The sequence below is a fragment of the Pleuronectes platessa genome, chromosome 3 (genome assembly GCF_947347685.1).
Source record: "Pleuronectes platessa chromosome 3, fPlePla1.1, whole genome shotgun sequence".
NCBI lineage: Eukaryota > Metazoa > Chordata > Actinopteri > Pleuronectiformes > Pleuronectidae > Pleuronectes > Pleuronectes platessa.
This window is the reverse complement of record NC_070628.1, coordinates 5947457-5967010: the sequence shown is the minus strand read 5'-3', so window position 1 is coordinate 5967010 and position 19554 is coordinate 5947457. Positions and strand designations below refer to the sequence as shown.

Genomic DNA, 19554 nt, shown 5'->3' with positions numbered 1-19554 from the left:
GCCTGTGCACACAGCAGCCTCACGTGTCTGTTGTTGGCTGACAACAGTGGAACCCAACATGCTCTTCTGCTGTTGGAGCCCATCTGCCTCAAGCTTGGACGTGTTGTGCATTCTGAGATGATTCAGTTGTTATGTGAGCTACTGTAGCCTCTTCCCAGTCAGATTTAAACCAGTCCGGTCATCCCCTCATCATCGAGGTTATTCCCTTCTGCAGAACCTCAGATCACTGGATAGTTTTGGTTTTATGCATCATTCGGGATAAACCATAGAAACTGTTGTGTTTGACAGTGAAGTCGACAGCTTCAGAAATACCTAAACCAGCCAGTCAGGTACCAGCGATCATGCCGTGTTCTAACCGAAGCTCCTCACCTTTAGCTGTGTGACTCAATATTCTGCACTGCTGCCTCATGGCAAGAAGGTTCCTGGTTCGAATCCCAGCTTTCTCTTTGTCTGCATGTTATCCCTGAGATATGCTGGTGACCTGTTCAGGATGAACCTCTCGCCCATTGTCAGCTGGGTTCGGTGTCAGGTAGCCCTGATCCAAACATCTTCTAAGTACACAAATAGAATCCGCTCAAATGTTCCCCGATCAGATTAAAACTGGAAACATCTCCAGTGTTTGCTTACCTTTCCCCCAACACCTCCCAAACAGATGTTCTCCTCCTCCTCCTCTCCTCCGTCTTTCTCCTTCACTCAACGTTCCTGTTTGTGTTTGTGTGATTTTTACACCTTAGACAGGATCTGATTCTACAGTCGGAGACAAATTAAAAACAAAATGTTGAGGGGTGGACTGACAGATTAGAGCGCTGGCATCTTCTCATGTTTGCTCCGTCTGCTGCTGAGATAAATCTAAAGAGCTCTTTAGTTATTCTATTGGAAAAGTGACTTCTTTCATGGCCAGAGATGAATAATGTCAGGTCGACACAATGGACAAATAAATCATCCAGTTCACACCTTGGACGGCTACATATGGATTTTTTTAAATCAGGAGTGAAAATGTCAAATAGAAGACAAATTGCATTTTAACACAACATATGTGCCTCTTCTCAGATCTCCTCTTCTTCCCGCTCAGGTGTTTCCCTTGGGGATGATTTCTGTGTCCTACGACGACTGGGAGTATCCACTGGAGACCCGGGTCCGCGATGGAGTGGGCATCATTACCACTGCAGCCACCTCCATGCTGCGGGAGAAAGGGGAGCTGCCGGAGGCCCAAAGCAGCTGCTACAGCACAGCATCCGACCGGAGCCCGGGGAAGCTCCCACCTAGTGCCCTGCGCAGGTGTGTGTGTGTCTGTGTGTGTCCGTGCGTGTGAGTGTGTGTGTGTGTGTGAGGTGATCAAGGTCTAGGGACTTGCATAACTCTGTTTATCTTTGCAGCCGAGTGTCGAGCGGTCTTACGTAACTTCTTTTGAATGTATTAATGAGAGGGGTGGAAGGGAAGAGAGGGAAGCAGAGATGACAGCATTGTGTAACACTGTGATGTCTAATGACATTTAACACTATTCACTGTTGTGTACACGGCTGCTCCGTGTGTGAGCTCATTACGACGCTTTAGTTCAGACACAAAGAATTGAACTTCAGGCACACCTCCCCATTGTTGGTGCCCTGTGTTAACTAGAATCGTTGTGTGAGTGTGTGTGTGTGTGTGTGTGTGTGTGTGTGTGTGTGTGTGTGTGTGTGTGTGTGCACTTTGCATCACGTGACTGCACTCACTGTCTTCAAGTCAATATTTAAGCAGCTTTTACCAGCTTTGTTCTCCGTCTTTTTTCTCGTTACAATGCTCAGTGGGTGACACATATATGTTAGTCTCTGTGTGTGTGTGTGTGTGTCTGTGTGTGTGTGTGTGTGTGTGTGTGTGTGTGTGTGTGTGTGTGTGTGTGTTTGTGTGTGGTGCACGAGTGTGTGTACACGTGCATGTGTCTGTCGTCTACCAGTCTGCGTGTGTGTTCTCCTCTCTGAAGTTCCTGCGGTGAGGAAACAGTGAAATCCATCAGCACACACACCCACACACACACACACACACACACACACACACACACACACACACACACGACGCACATTTGTTCTGCATATTCACAAATGTCATCGTCAGATACAGAGTCTGTCAGTCGTATATTTCTCAGGCTTCCTATATGAATATGAAGCTCACACTGGCTCAAATATGATTAATAATTCAGGAGAGTTAAAACATGACGGTCAGGTTTCCAGCTCCCGCTCATCCATGATGACTTATGAGCTGCCTCATTAGAACGAGAGCCACAGCATTATTATTTTCTCCATAATGGCTTTATCATCCCATTGCCTCTCTTATTAACCCAACTGCGTATATATCAAAGCGTACACAACCCTGCAGCTGTTGACAGGTTGATCTAATATAACACAAACCTCAATTGCAGCTCAAACCTTTTTCTGAAAGAGTTATTTTATATTTTTTCCCCTCCCTGTCAGAGGTGCCATTTGTTTCACCAACTTATTAGATGGAATTTGCATATTTGACAAAACAAGCGGGCGCCAATTTTGGTGGTACTCATCTGACAGGTTGGGTTTTCCCTTCTCTGATTTGGAAGTGGTGAGGCTGTGATCGGGACCCTGCATACATTAGTCTAGATACAGTCTTGCCGCAGTGTAAAAACAGGAGAGGAAAAAAGGGGACAACATAATCCGGCTCTTAGAAGACACTATCAACGCCGTCAGTCCTGCCTGACAGGAATGAATATCCCTGACTCGCGCTCTGTGTGTTTTGGCTGCACAATAGAGCAGGTCTTTATCGAGGCTTGCCCTGGTAGTAAATTTCAAAAGGTTATTCTGCTTGATGGAGCCACTGTACCATGCAAACCCCTAAGCTGTCACTTTTCCTCTGAAAAGATGCTCCTTGCTCCGATTTATACAGAATGGAAGGAGCCTGAGTTCTTTCTTTATTCATACTTCTATTAGGAAAGTTCTCACAATGGCCGCCCCAGTACTTTGCCGACTTCTAGCAGCCGATTTTAAAGATGGTGTTTTACAGTAGCAGCTATTTTATATTTTTCTCTCCGAAGCTGATTCAATTAAACCCTCATTGAACTTCTGGTTAAAGCAGATATAGTTTTGCATAGAGAAACGTATAAATCATTGAACTCCTTATTTGATGCAGCGCTACCTTTTTGTTTTAAAAGCGCCATTAACGCGAAACATACATATTCATGCCCACGTGAATCTATAAAGTGGAATCTGGCTATTTTACATACCTTAAAAAAAAAACCACCAGCCTTATATGCAGGGATGGAAATATTTCCCCAGAAATGGCAACAAACCTGAAACCGGAGGAGACAGCGGTTTCCCAGAATAGACCGCGACACTGTTCCTGCTGCATGTGTTCAGCCACGGCAATGCACTGTGACAAGGGCACTACCTGCTGCATCGTGAGGGTTCTTCACACACAAAAATAGGTATTTGTCTTGTCGCTACTAATAGTGAGAAACATCTTAATCTACAGTGACAACAGAGGGATTTTTTTCGTTTAGCGAAAAGAGGTGCTCCTTGTGTGTAAATGTGTTGTTTTTTTGTATTTAATTATGTGTGTTTGCTGAGGGAACGAGGGGAAACCCACTGCAGGGAGGTTCAGTGTTTCTTGCAGGGACACGAGGAGCTTTTATTTACTCTCGTCTCAACGTGAGAGCTTCTGCTTTTCAGAAAGAGCACAGGCCTGTTTCCAAGTCTTTGTGAAAACAGACGATTAATGAACCGCTCTCTGATCCGCCGTCCGACCACAATATTTCTGTGCGTCCACTCGGATTCGTCTCCCGCAGATGAGACGATGTAAAGTCCCACCTGTTTGAACTGCAGTGTAATTATCACGGTTCCCCCCCGCCCCGCCGCAGGGTGCATGTAAAACAGCACTCAGGCGTTTCTCCTCATGCGTCTCGACTTCCTGTCGCAACATTTGAGTTCATGCATGGAGTCCTCCGTGGGACTGTGCCCTGTCTGACCTAAAAACAGACGTGTTGTTTTAGTTTCCCTCCTTGACTCTTTGTTTCAGAATAATGACACGGTGAATATGTGAATATTTAAAGCATTTAACGTACATTATTAGATGAATAAATGATATAGAGCGACTCACAAGTGAAGAACTCCTCTGTAGATGTGACACTGGAGTAATGTGGATTGAAGCTGAAAGATAGAAATGTTCTGTTCTAGTCCGATGATATTTCAGTCATATGGAATTACCCGACCAACCCTGTTAAATATTACCGCGTCAAAATGAATCAAAGCACTTCTAATGAAACACAACACAAGGCAGAGAACTGAGAAGTTTGCTCTGCTGTCCCTCTCGTGATTTGGTCTTAGCAGTAAACTTCCTTCAACACCCCCCCTCCATCCCACCCCCCACCCCCCGGGGGGAACTCAGGCTATTATCGCCGTCTTAACAAGCCTCTAACCTCTCCTCCTGAAAACAGTTTTGCAGGGAGTGAGTGTATTCTTAATCCCATATCGCTGCGTGTGATGGCGATTCATTTACTCCCCTCTCCGGCTTCTCTTTAGCGAGTGTGTAAGTGTTTCAGCTCAGGATGTGTTTGCGTATGCAAGCTGGTGAGTAAGAGAGCGAGGGCAGCCTCGTTTCACAGGGACTTGTCTTTCAGGCGAATATCTGCGGAGAAATCAATGCAGAATGTTGATGGGAGAGATATGTGGCCTCTGACTCTTCCCCCTCCTACACACAAATAGACGTGTGTGTGTGTGCGCGTGTGTGTGTGTTCAAACGCGCACACACACTCAGGCATGCATGCACTGGCAGTGGGTGAAGACAGCATTGATTTGAAGTGGATGCTCTTGCAGTGATTACAGAGTGCTTAACTTGTTATTTCAAATGTATCTGCTCTCGTGCACACACGCTCGCAAACACTCTTTAACAAATGCAACAACAAAAGCAAATAACAGCTTCCTGCTCTCTGCCCCCCCCCCCCCCCCCGACAGACACATGATGCATGTGTGGAACGAAGGGCGAGACTTATCGTTCACTCCAGATGGTTACCAGGCAAACCCCAAATTGGTTGTCATCGTCCTGAACAGTGAGAGGACGTGGGAGAAGGTAACAAATTGACACAATCTATTTGCAAAGAAGCAAGGAAATTAAAAAGTCACAACACTTTAATTAAGATGGCTCCCCCTCTGATTTGTGTGTGTGTGTGTGTGTGTGTGTGTGTGTGTGTGTGTGTGTGTGTGTGCAGATGGGCCGCTGGGAGAACGGGACCCTGTCTCTGATGTTCCCCGTGTGGCCGCGGTACAACTGCCACGGGGACGAGGACGCGGACGAGAACCACCTCTCCATCGTCACCCTGGAGGAGAAGCCTTTCGTCATCGTGGACAACGTGGACATCCTCACCGGCACCTGCATGAGGAACTCGGTGCCCTGCCGCAAGCACGTCAAAGAGTGAGTGCCCACACACACCAGTACGCCCACGGTCAGATTCCCCACCCAGCGCTCGTCAAATCAAGAGCCATCTGGAAAAATGCTCCCTGAACCGGAGGTGTTGCAGATGTTTGTTCTGGACAGAGGTTGTGTTGTTTCTCTTTCTTGTGTAGCCTTCTGCTTTTGTCTATTAACATCAGAGCAAGCTGTTGCTCCACGACATTCTCCCTTTTGTTAACATCTGCCTCCCCATGAGGTCACATGAGAGACGTGAGGTCACGTGAGAGACGTGAGGTCACATGAGAGACGTGAGGTCACATGAGAGACGTGAGGTCACACAGGAGACGTGAGGTCACATGAGAGACGTGAGGTCACATGAGATACGTGAGGTGCCAAGAGAGACTTGAGGTCACATGAGAGACGTGAGGTCACGCGAGAGACGTGAGGTCACGCGAGTGACGTGAGGTCACGCGAGAGACGTGAGGTGCCAAGAGAGACTTGAGGTCACACGAGAGACGTGAGGTCACGTGAGAGACGTGAGGTCAGATGAGAGACGTGAGGTCAGATGACAGACGTGAGGTCACGCGAGAGACGTGAGGTCACGCGAGAGACGTGAGGTCACGCGAGAGACGTGAGGTGCCAAGAGAGACTTGAGGTCACACGAGAGACCTGAGGTCACGCGAGAGACGTGAGGTCACGCGAGAGACGTGAGGTCAGATGAGAGACGTGAGGTGCCAAGAGAGACTTGAGGTCACATGAGAGACGTGAGGTCAGATGACAGACGTGAGGTCACGCGAGAGACGTGAGGTCAGATGACAGACGTGAGGTCACGCGAGAGACGTGAGGTGCCAAGAGAGACTTGAGGTCACACGAGAGACCTGAGGTCACGCGAGAGACGTGAGGTCACGCGAGAGACGTGAGGTCAGATGAGAGACGTGAGGTGCCAAGAGAGACTTGAGGTCACATGAGAGACGTGAGGTCAGATGACAGACGTGAGGTCACGCGAGAGACGTGAGGTCACGTGAGAGACGTGAGGTCAGATGACAGACGTGAGGTCACGCGAGAGACGTGAGGTCACGCGAGAGACTTGAGGTCACATGAGAGACTTGAGGTCACGCGAGAGACGTGAGGTCACGCGAGAGACGTGAGGTCACACAGGAGACGTGAGGTCACACAGGAGACGTGAGGTCACACAGGAGACGTGAGGTTGTGTGTCTGGAGCAAAAAAACCTGTGGAGGTTTTTAAAACTCCTGTGGTCTCAGCCGAGTCATGTTTCCTCTGTAATCTCAACTTTTACTGGTTTTATTTTTCCCAGTTGTGTTCTGTGCTGCATTCCAGCATCTCGCCCTCTCACGCTCAATCTGTCTGAGAACATAATCGTCAATCAGCCGCTCTGTGCTCGTCCACTTCTGCTCCGCACAGATCTATACTGGGCCCACTCAGTTTTACTTTATATAATAATGACTCATCATGTGTTTGTCCCTGAATCACATGCTATGTAGCTGTTACATCCAGTGTGTGTACACAGCAGCACTGGAACACTACTCTGTGTTGAGCTCAGAAACTCCACATGACAACTTGTTTAAAACTGTTTTCATGATCTTTACCGAGACACGTAACTCTTGTGTCGTGTGTGTTTATATCCTGAAAACATTACACGTGTAAATCACATTACAAACTATTTAGTGTCCTTTGTCACAACAATAAAAACTTCTGTCACTGTGTTTAACACATACTGGCAAAGTAGCTCTGTCCACATTAATAATGCATTGCTCTGTGCTGGTGTCAGCTCGCTAATGTCAGTCTGTCGGTGAACTCGATGTTGTGTGTGTGTGTGTGGGTTTGCTGCGTGTGTCGCTCCGTTGTTGTCATTTTCTCATTGTGTCATTAATTCGGTGCGATTTTGTGTTGCTTCAAATGAACTGAATGTGCTGCTTGTTTGCAGTTACTAATTAATATCGCTGCTCATTGTTCCAGTTCTCCTTAAACAGTAACGTTCAAATTATTCATCAGGATATTTCAATGTTGTTTGTTTAATTTTTTCTAATTTTTTTTATGTTTCATTTGTAGAGTGTCACACATTATTCAAAATGTTTCTTTGTATGGGAGCAAAACAAGTCTGTGAGGATTTAAGTCTTTTACTCAACTAAATAATCTGAAGACTTAATTTTGAAATTGAAATACCACTAAAAAGACTTTAAATAATTTGATATTGAAAAACATTTAACCTTTTTTTGTGTTCTAAGTTATGAATGCAATTTCTGAATAATTAAAATATTTAAGTTTAGTTTTTTTATTTAGATAAAATTGTCCGCCTGGTCGCCCGGTTTTCCAAATGTAGATACACGAGCGATATATACAGACATAGAGATTTCTGGAAATATATAAGTGAAGTGATCAGGTTTTGGATTCCCTCTCATCTGAACGTGTTCGACTGACAAATGTATGAATTTTCATATTAATTCCTAAGCCGCAAAGTATTCCCGGGATGATTCAACTTCTGGGATTTCTTTATGGCATTCTTTTGTCCTCCATATACGATAGGCTACCTCTGCCACATTGACAGTTAGCCTTATAAACTGTGCAGCCACTTGTCAGACATGTAAAGAAAGAAATAAAACCCGAGCCTGATGGGAAATAAAGTCATGTTTAACATTATCATCTCCCCTCTGGACGTCTGCCTCGGCCCAGCCTTGTGAATATTCTGTTGAGCCGATCCCTGCAGCCGGCCTCGTCTTCAACCTCCCCCGAGTTCTCCTTTGGTGCCTCCCCTTGCTCCTCACCTCGTCTCCCTCCTGGCTGCCGCTGGCTGTTCACATCAAATTCTAAATTCTTGTCGCATCGTTCGAGGCTCCTCCGGGACCCGCATGTCCATAACTCCAGGCTGTGGTCTCTGCGTATTCTCCAGCCTGTGCTCCACCATAACCGTCCACTTAGCTCTGTGCTCCCTGCGGCGGCTTCTTCGTCTCCTCACCCGGCCTTGACTCCTCTTTCTGCTGCTCCTCGGTGCTGAACTGTCCTTCCCTCTCCAGGTGGGATGGAAGAATTAGTTTGTTTCAATTCTATGGAGAGTTTCCATTTCCCGTATCCTAATTCTGCACCTGCTACTTAGAAAACATCCCTCGTACCTGTTTACAAGGATTATTCTCTGCTTATTTTTAGCATCTTTATCATCATGTGATATCAGGAATCTGTGTTGATCTGTTATCTGTGCACGAAGTCGCTCCAGATAAAAGTATCAGACGATGTTTAACAAATCCATGCCACTTTATCTTAATATTTTTTAAGTCGATATATGTTTTTTTTCCACCTCACCACTCACAAAATTACGCATAAACACTTTTTCCACTGCAGCAAAAGCAAGTGGGTTGAATTCAACCTTTGATACAAACACACAGTTTCTAACTTGATTTAAATTCACGTCACAGTCAAACTCATCATGTATTTAATCATTTTACTGCAGATTAACTGTTTCTATAGATTTATTTAAGCTAAATTCTAACTTTTTGGTTTAGATTATGGTCACATCATTGTTATATTTTAGATCAGATCAGTACTTTTTAGGCTTTAAAGTTGTAAATATAATAAATATTACAGACTCGGTCTTGAATATCCTATTTATGTTAATATCCATTTAAAAGTTTCAGCAGCATACTTAGTTTATAATGTTGTTATCAATCATGATTCAGATTTTAGCACGGTGCAAAACAACAACTACAAACAGGACTAATGAGGAGCTGATATCTGATGAATGGATCTAAATACACTCGGCTCCAACTCATCGAGTGTAATTAATTCTGGGATATTCCTTCATATTTGTCGTACTTGACATACGTCTTAAAATTTAATTCATCACGCCCTTAAAAAAAGTGCTAAAGTTTAACTACAGGGAACTTTCCAAATCCACACATCAAACACAACTATGGGATTTTCTCTCGTTTGTAGAAAAAGCTTTAAAAGGAATTATTGTGCTGGTTGAAATGTGTGGCAGCTCTCTCAAGTGTGTAAACAACAGAAAGTAGTTCTCAAGTAGTCGGTGACAGGAAAACTTTCTCAAAGAGTTTTCTCTTGAATTCTTTGACGTGTTTGGGTTTCGCTCCAATTATCTGTGATATATGGACGTCTCGATAAAAGACTCTGCGTGACAGGACGAGGCAGCTTCTCTCTTTCTCTCTCTCTCTCTCTGCTAATTTCTACGACTGAGCTCAGCCAGTCTGGAGCATGTGAGTATATATCAGGACTTCTGCAGGTTCTGTGTCGGTGTCGTGCTCCTGATCGATCGCCGGCCTTCACACGGACCAGACGCTCAACTGAAATCCATTATTTCTAAGGAATTCTACTCATGACTGCCTGTGTTACTGGCGCATGGTCAATTAATGTCAATATCGCGGCTCGGCGGTTGGAAATTGTTGACATTTTTCAGGATAATCATTTGCTTTAAGCAGTGGAGGATAGAATATTGACTTTTCTTCCAATCAATTCCACCAAATTAAAAGTTTTCTCTGTCGGACGGACCTCGGAGAGAACGCCTCTTATCTACGGCAACACGACAACACACAGTTTTCAACACGGACAATTACACAACTGAATCACTACACAGAGCTTCTCAGCCGCTCTCTGGCCACGAGGACTCGTCCCTTGGTCGGCCTTGGTTTCCACGTCCAATCATCCGTGTGTCCAAACCGAGGGTTCGTCCATAAGGGCTCCACTCACTCAGTCTCTACTCCCACTGTCCTTTGTGTGTGTTTGCCAGGACAAATGTATGACTTCAATCAAACAGATGTACTATATGGACACCTCAGGGAGTCTGTCCTTGTGTGTGTGTGTGTTTCTATGTGTTTCTGTGTGTGCACTCTTGTACAGATATCTTTGTGAGGACCAGTTTGAGCCTACAACCAATGGACTGAGGACATTTTGGCTGGTCCTCACTTTGTGCCCCCCCCCCCCTTTAATGGATTATTTGGGGGTTTAGACTTGGTTTTAGGGTTAGAACCAGGTTTAGGTTAGGCTAAGGGTTAGGGTTAGGCATTTAGTTTGTATGGTTAGGGCAAGGGGCTAGGGAATGCATTATGCCAATGACTGTTCTCATTAAGATAGATGTACAAACATGTGTGTGTGTGTGGGGGGGGGGGGGGTGTGTGTGTACATAGTAACATAAGGACACAGTGATGGGCTCAGCTGGGAAGAGCTTATGCATACAGAATGTGTGCATAAGTACACCTGGGGCACACACTATATATACTCCCTTTCTCTTTTCCACACACACACACACACACACGCACACAATGCTGTGCCACAGATACAGATGACTGCTGTTAAAAGCTCTTTTAACTCTCTGATGTCTCGGCTCTTTGACGGTCGCCGCCCTGTGTTCCCCCGTGTGTTCAATTCCCCCCCCCATTCTGTATGAACTTTCCCTCGGAGTTGAATTCAGCTGAGACGGCGAGCGAAGGGAAAAGGTCACAGAGCGACTGCTCCAATCGATATGTGCTACATCAAAGATGGCTGACACGGGACGCGGGAATTAGTTTTTATGGAAATGCTTTTGGAAATGTGCTGCTAGCGTTTAATAGATCACCGGGATTATTTGATTTGAGGATTCAATTTGGTTCACCGCTCCGGAGTCCTCGTGGACGGGCTGTCAGAAAAGTTTACTGAAGCATCCGTTTCCATCCTGTGCATCACGTCTGTACGACCGCGGTGTTTGTCAGTGTGTGTGTGTGGAGGTTCGCTCTGAGGTTTGGCAAAGTGGCTCCTCGCAGACAGGAGGAGAGACACACCGCGAAGGCAGGGAGAGAAGGACAGAGGGAGGAACGAGGAGGGAGACGAGGGGAAGGACAGCTGATATTTTAATCATGCGGGTTGGTTGTTCTGCAGAGCCCGGCTCTATTTAAAGCCCAGCAGCATCTGCTCAGTACCCCTGTGTTTTCATCTGGTTTGGTTAGCTGGCACTGAGGGGAACGCACACACACACACACACACAGACACAAACACACACTGTACATGCTCTGTCTGCCCTTCAGCAGTATTTACGGTTACTCGGTACTGTTGTAATTCCAGTTTTACAGTGTGATGGAACCACCAGATGTGGAATGAGCAGGCGGGACGAGTACAGTTACAAGCTCCCTCCACACGGACGCTTGTATAACACTGACATGTCCTCTGTGATAAAAAAAAGAAGAAGAAATATGACCTAATATTGTGTGTGTGTGTGTGTGTGTGTGTGTGTTTCAGTAACAGCACGGTGGGCGGCGGCTCCTACATCAAGCAGTGCTGCAAGGGCTTCTGCATCGACATCCTGAAGAAGATAGCGAGGAACGTCAAGTTCACGTACGACCTCTACCTGGTCAACAACGGGAAACACGGCAAGAAGATCAACAACGTGTGGAACGGCATGGTTGGAGAGGTACTGCCCCCCCCAAGCTAAGACCAACCTCATGTCCGCTGTAGATACAAAGTTATCACCAACATTCTATCTTCAATCTAACCTCTTATATAATGAACTAAGCCTGTTATCTAACCTCTCATTCAGTACATAGGGAGGTCTATGAACTTTCTCTCTGCGTCTGTGTTCACGTTATGTCGCTGGATTGTGCAAAATTGACTGCTCCATTTGATTCAACAGGTGGAGAATCCAACAATAGTCTTTAAATGTTTATCTGACACTTAGTATTAATGCTTTTAGTAAGGGTCCGTGTTTACATGTAGAAATAAACTTTTCTGCAGTTTGTGCTGTGATGCTCTGCACGTATTTACATTTATGAGACGGGTCGGGCTGTTCCTGCTGCCCCCCTCCCCTCTTAACGTCTCTCCGCCGCCAGTGCAATGCATGATGGTATAGATTACTCGGTACCTGACCATTGGTTTTACTTTACTTTTCAGGATGCATTGTAGGAAACAATGAGGACACTTTATAGGGTACAACAGATTTCACTGACCGCTACTGCCGTATCTTTCAAGCGGCAGTGTCTTGTCGAAGTTGGTGTTTGAAGAGAGGAGACGCGGACCCAGAACCTGCAGCATAACAGAATTTATTACACAGAAGTTTCACAGGTCAGACGGGCTCCATGGTATGCCTGGAGAAATCACAAAGGCCAGATAGTGAAAATCTGGCTCGCCTCTGCCAGGCAAGTCCTTTTAAAGAGGAGGTGTTGCAAACAAAACTATAGATCAAATGACGTAGCACATAGGATCTATGCCTAAATTTGCACATGTGTTTAGTTACTGTAAGTTGAAGTCACCTGCTAGATCTTTGGCCCTCCCTTAGCAGGTCAGATACTATCCCATAGGTCAAAGATCATTCCCAAGAGGGTGACAAATAACCCAAACACATGAAATAACACTTACAAAGCCTGAAACTTCAGAATCAAGTAACTTGACATGGTAGCCTGCCATCATGGTATATGACCATGTTAGAAAGTTCCCTTAGCTGAATTTACGACATATTCCCCCCTACGAGGCTTAACAAAGTCTCGTCAACATACAGGTATATAATTCCAATAATTAGGCAACTGTCTGTAGGAGTGAGAGTGAAAAAACTGTCAGGCAGCCATCTTTCCTGAAACATCCATCAAACAATTTAGACAGGAAAATTCTCTCACGGTCCCTCTGCCCAGGCAACCATACATAGTACTCCTACACCACTGAAATGAGGAATTCTAGCAAATTGTGTAAGGAAATGATTTTAAGCAAATACATATGGAACGCTCAGCAAATAAAAACAAAACAATGTCCAGAGTCAGGCTGGTCGACCCATCGATCCCTCCAATGGACCTTTTCCTGCCTAACACCACTTTCCCTAACCATCACGAAAAAGAAAACATCTGAGGTCCCAGTATATTTACCCATAACTGAACATCATTTACAAAGCAATTAGTACACAGAGAATATAATTAACTTTTAATATCGCACCTTCAAAATATAAGAGAAAACACAAAGATATAGAACACTGCAATTTCTTAGCAGCATGGCCTCTCAGTTGTAGTATCGATGACTTGTTGAATCTGGATATTGTATCGTTGTTCAGAGTCCTTCAGTCCATTGGTATTGTTCATGTTTGAAGTGTCTGAATCCATTCAACACATCGGAGTCCCTGAACAATACTTCCCCCAATATGGTCTAGAATGAAAGAAAAGAAAACCAATATCTTTGCATACAGGACAGATACAATATCAAAAACATCAATCTGATTAACACTCTTTAAGTAAATGAGAAATTATAAGTCACATTTTTCATTTCCCCCCTGGAAACACATCACTAATGTAATGAGAAACTATGAAATAACTAAGCAATAACCGAAGTAGCCCCCCTTTCTCGTGAACTGCCTGTGTGGGAGGCCAGTCAGGGCCTGGAGTCAGGATAAAATGCTCTTCTTAACTCTCTTTTAACTTTCTTTTAACGTCTGGTCTTACTAACGGAATTTAAGTATTTGGAACAGGCGAAGCACACTGTTGTACTTCCACGTTGACAACTTAGAAATCTTGAAAGAATCACAAATCATGTCATCCTCCGCTCTTCTTTTAGCTGATGTTTCTTCAGTATTCTTCTCCTCCATATTCTATCCAGCTGTTGCACTCACAGGCAAACTGTCCACAATTATAACATTCTTCTGAATGCTGTTCAAAATTTGGATCGAACCTTCTACTCCAAGTCTGCGCTTGATCAAAAGCTGACTCTTGGTAGGAGATGACTGGAGCCACCGATGATGGCTCGAACGATTGGAGCTGAACCTGGTTCAGCTGTGATTGTAGTAATGATTGATCTAGTGGAGCCTGATTCTGTATAACCAGAGCTTGCTTCTTCTCAATTTTCTTATTACCCACCAGTTGTATTTGATGGAGTTTTCTAACAACCTCTTGGTCTTGTTGTCTCTGGTCATGTTCCTTTTTCCTATACAGCACCACCTGATGGGCTATATGATCTGTATAAACACCTTTTTCCATGCTTCCCAGACCAACAACCTCTGCAAGTTTGCTCCTCACTGTTAGGGGCAACCCCTTCTGTATTTTGGCTCGCAAAATTGACTGCTCCATTTGATTCAAATCATGGTCATTTCCTGTGATATTTCTCCACACTTGATGAGCTCTTGAAACATAGGCTCTTGGGTTTTCTTCCTGTCCCAGTGGTTCAATAAGAATGTTGTCAGGATGTAAATTTGTCGGAAAGGTCTCTTTCAGCGCTCTACACCCTCGACCTCTATTTGCACAGAACAGCTCTGAATCATTCACAGCAGTTCCCACATAGTGATCAGGTCTCAAATCGTCTCGGTTCGTGACGCCAATTTGCCGTATCTTTCAAGCGGCAGTGTCTTGTTGAAGTTGGTGTTTGAAGAGAGGAGACGCGGACCCAGAACTTGCAGCATAACAGAATTTATTACACAGAAGTTTCACAGGTCAGACGGGCTCCATGGTATGCCCGGAGAAATCACAAAGGCCAGATAGTGAAAATCTGGCTCGCCTCTGCCAGGCAAGTCCTTTTAAAGAGGAGGTGTTGCAAACAAAACTATAGATCGCACATAGGGTCTATGCCTAAATTTGCACATGTGTTTAGTTACTGTAAGTTGAAGTCACCTGCTAGATCTTTGGCCCTCCCTTAGCAGGTCAGATACTATCCCATAGGTCAAAGATCATTCCCAAGAGGGTGACAAATAACCCAAACACATGAAATAACACTTACGAAGCCTGAAACTTCAGAATCAAGTAACTTGACATGGTAGCCTGCCATCATGGTATATGACCATGTTAGAAAGTTCCCTTAGCTGAATTTACGACACTACCATCAAGAAGTATTTTCCCAAAATATTTCCTTTACAGTGGCAGATCTACTGTATCAGTCTGGCATCACCAGAGCTATTTGACATCTGCTCTCATTTCCTTTTTCGATTTTCCAAGTCATTTGTACTTCTATAGAAAATCCACTATCCACTTCCAGCAGACCCCTCCACATCATCAGCAGCAGCAGCAGGTGCAGCAGCCATATTGGTTTGTGGCGCTAAAGCATCTTCCGTGCTCCAGCGATACACTTCCATTGTGTGCTCCAATCAAACCTTTCCCCCATTTGAGATAAATGGAAGTGTCCGACGAGTTGGAAATGCGACTGAATGCGAGAGAGAGAGAGAGAGAGAGAGAGAGAGAGAGAGAGAGAGAGAGAGAGAGAGAGAGAGAGACCAGACTCATCAGCGAGAGAGAAGAAACGCTCAATGATTGCTTTCCAGAATAATGTGTATGCAATCAGTTGCAAAATGCCACCTCAGTATTTTTGCTTTATCGCTTCCTCCACTCTACAGTTTAATGCTGCATAAAATTATTATAAAATGTTATGCTTAAGGCTGATGTTATTCCATTTTTTTTTTATTGTCCACAAATTCCATAAGCACGTCCCTTATCCTGTCTGAGACTCCCAGAGCTAAGGGTCGCAAAGACAGAGAGATGACAAATTAACGGGAAACACAAAGGTGTTGGTTTCGCCACGATTCATCAGCTTCAGTGCATCTTCCCTGTAAATCAGGGAGGAACGTCATCTTCCTTTATCAGGTGTTTTGACGATGCTGCTGCTGCAGAGCGTCGTCAAACTCCTCAGTTAAAAATCCTCTATAAACGCTCATGTTTAGGATCCGGTGACTACGAAGCCCAAACCATCATTCTCATTCTCATTAAACCGTTCAGTGACCCCTCGCGCCCGGTGAATAGTTCATCGTCTTCCGGTTCCAGACTCATTTCTCAGATCACCCGACTGTAAACGATTGCTTTTTTGCAAAGGCTCAATAGTTTTCCTTTGAACTGCAGTAGGTTTTTCTTTAATTTAAAGTAAAAGGTTACTTTAACAGAAGTAAATTTGTTGAAGAATATTTTCAGCTGTTGAATTAAAACTAAGTTTGTGTTCAAGTGCGTATTCAGGTGACAAGAAGGTTCTGGTTTCCTCCCAGTTCATTGGTTGGTTTTTGAACAGGAGGATGGGATTGGGTCTCAGCAAGACCACATTCCATTTTAGCACAGATCTGAACAAAATCTAGAAATATATGTTAAATAAAACGAAATAACTTTGTGAGATGGTGGGGTTTTTTTTCAACCATTTTCCAGGGAAAGGTTTTTATGATTGTGTGTAATTTGTTGCAGCTTGATTGAATTTAAGGAGACTTCCTTTTCGGAGGGATTCACTCTGGAGTGCCATTCTACTTTTTTAATAGTTCTTAGGCAACAATAGAGCTCAGGGGCATAAAAGAACAACACAATACAGGCTGGTATACACAGACATTACTTCATAAGAATATAAATTCATTGTTATCTTGGTCTTCTTATGAGATTTGTTGGCTTTAAGAAACATGGAAATTGGACAGATTTCTCCTTTAAAGCTACAAACTGTGATCTAGCCGTAAACCAGTGACACGTCTATACAGGACTGGAAGGCGATAAACATTTTAAATACAGATTGTGATAACGTTCTCTGATGCTGCATAATGTTTGTTTATTTTGTCGTCATAAAATCACCCATAAATTTGTATCTGTACTTTATACGCTCATTAAAGTCTCTTATTGCGGCTTTAACGGGAGCAGGAAACCTCGGCTTTCCCGATCACTCCTGTTTATCTTTGTTGGAATTTAATTATTCAGTCTCAGACTAAATTAAAACTAAGAGCTGTCATTGCAAAAATCCTTAAATATGGAAACGGGAACGTAAAAGGTTGATAATAGCACCTGACAACGTGATCAAGAGATGCTGGTCGTGTTTATGGGGCCCGACGGCGAGAGGCCATCAGACAATTTAATCTGAAAAAACATCATATTTTACCACATAGTAAATATGACAGCTTTATGAGTAGAATCTCCGTCTGTCAGAAAACATTCACACACACACACACACACGCATACACACACACGCAGACATGGTGGCACGACAAAAAAAACGACAGCTGCATTTTTACTTTTCATCTGATACGGGTGGAAATGCCCTCAAACTACAGATGACATTCTGCGATCATACCCTCACAACCACTGTGTTGTTTCCTATCCAGTATACAAAGCAGGGACATATCAAAGAGAGAGCTGGTGATGAGTCATGTGCTCAATGTGTCTGTTGTTCCCTCTGTCCTCCAGGTGGTGTACAAGAAGGCCGTGATGGCAGTGGGTTCGTTGACCATCAACGAGGAGAGGTCGGAGGCCATCGACTTCTCCGTGCCCTTCGTGGAGACGGGCATCAGTGTCATGGTGTCTCGTAGCAATGGCACCGTCTCCCCCTCCGCCTTCCTTGGTAATTATGTCTTTCTCCGCCGTAGACTTTGTGTAGATGGATGACGTGTCTCTACTTCCTCCCGCTATCCAGGACTGAAGCCAACATACTGGGGATACAAACGCTGCCATCTGGCACCGAACACATCATCTGGAGCCAGGGTCCATTATCTATGTCCTGTATAGGGTCAGAGCTGGAGCGGATCCCAGCCGACATGGGGCGACAGGTCACCAGTTCATCACAGGACCAACACACACAGACAAAGACTCATTCACACTCACCTAGGGTCAATTTAGAGTCTCCCACACCTATACTGTTTATGACCTGTACTGCAGCCAGCCACCAGGGGGCGATCAGGACACTATGCTCAGTCTGTGTTTGCACAATGTGAGTTCCCCTCTTCTTTATCTCAGCCAGTCCCCCAGTGAGCCGACTACTAGAGGCAGCTAAATAAAAGGGAGGTGCTTACACGATGCTAGACCCAGTGTATGAAATGGAATATTTGACTCAACACCCTGAGCACATTAATATTTCGACCCGAGCAGAGGAAGTGGAGCGTGCCAGCTGTTTTTGGAGAAGTCAGCCCAGACAAAGCAGTCTTGATATTTGCCTCCTCTCCTCCCTTCTCCTCTCCTCCCTCCTCCTCCTCTCCTCCCTCCTCCTCTCCTCCTCCCTTCTCCTCCAGTTGTTCAGATGACTACAAACAAAAGCGCTCCTTGGCGCTCGTCTAATGTCTTGTATTGTCACTGGAGCGATGTGGGGAGCGAGGGGATGTACTGGACCATGCGTGTGTTGGTCCCTGTGTGTCAAGCCATGTGTCAGAATGCATGTGTGCAAGAGGGGGGGGAGAGAAAGTGAGTGATACAGCACGAATATATTAGAGCATTTGAGTATAGAACCAGAGATGTGTGGAGAATGAATACGCTTTGGCTCTACATATGTTAAGTGTGTGTGTGCGTGTGTGTGACGTGCGTGTGTGTATGACGTGTGTGTGTGTGTGTGTGTGTGTGTTGAGCCCGGGCCAGGGTATCAGTGACGGTTCAGTATCTCTCACACTCATATTAGAGGCACCTCAGCGCACAATCGCTCAGGGTTGGCTAACCCTGGTAGTCACATACTTTCACTCACTCACACATACACATACACATACACATTCACATACACACACACATACATATACACACAACACGACACACACGCACAACACGATTTGTCTGGGTTCAGTGTCTCTGATACTCATCCCGCTCTCTGAACTCCTGCCCTGCTTCACACCAAACACATGCGGACTCACACACGTGCACACAGATCACACGCGAGCGGATCACACACACACACACACACACACATGCCCACAGCAGGGCACATCAGATCACTCAAATCGCTCTCCCTCTTTCCTCCTCTCCCCTCTTCCTCTCCCCTCTTCCTCAGCCCTCTCCCTCGCTCCGGGCTTCTCCCTCTCTCAGCCCTCATCCAAGGGAATAATGAGAAATATGGAAATGTGCTCCGTCAAACTCTCTGTGACTAACTCCCCCTCTCCTCCCGTCCTCCTCTCTCACTCCATCTGTCTCCCTTTCTCCCCCTCTCCATGTCTCCTCCTCGCTGTATCTCCCCCCTCATCCCCGATGTTCCCCTTCTTCACCTCCCTTGTTTCTGAGCCCCAGTCTGTCTTCCCCGGGCCTCACTTTTTATATGCTCCTGCTCCTCCTCAGCGACTGTCCGTCTCATGTACTCGATTTTAACTCGCCCTCCTCCTCTCTTTCGTTCTCCCTCTTCCTCCTCTTCCTCCTCTCAGAGCCCTTCAGCGCGTCGGTCTGGGTGATGATGTTTGTGATGCTGCTCATCGTCACGGCCATCGCCGTCTTCCTCTTTGAGTTTGTCAGTCCGCTGGGCTTCAACCGCAACTTGGCCCAGGGCAAAGGTAGGCTCCCACACACGGCTCC

At 45.2% G+C, this 19554-nt stretch overlaps 1 protein-coding gene across 1 annotated transcript in view; it reads left to right on the top strand.

Moving 5' to 3' along the window:
* Positions 1-19554, top strand: part of grin2ab (glutamate receptor, ionotropic, N-methyl D-aspartate 2A, b) — a 96784-nt gene that overhangs the window by 66211 nt on the left and 11019 nt on the right. The window contains exons 8-13 of the mRNA XM_053418710.1: positions 1073-1278; positions 4953-5067; positions 5207-5409; positions 11624-11795; positions 17482-17635; positions 19407-19532. Coding sequence (XP_053274685.1) covers positions 1073-1278; positions 4953-5067; positions 5207-5409; positions 11624-11795; positions 17482-17635; positions 19407-19532 — 976 coding nt within the window. The remainder of the gene's footprint in view (positions 1-1072; positions 1279-4952; positions 5068-5206; positions 5410-11623; positions 11796-17481; positions 17636-19406; positions 19533-19554) is intronic.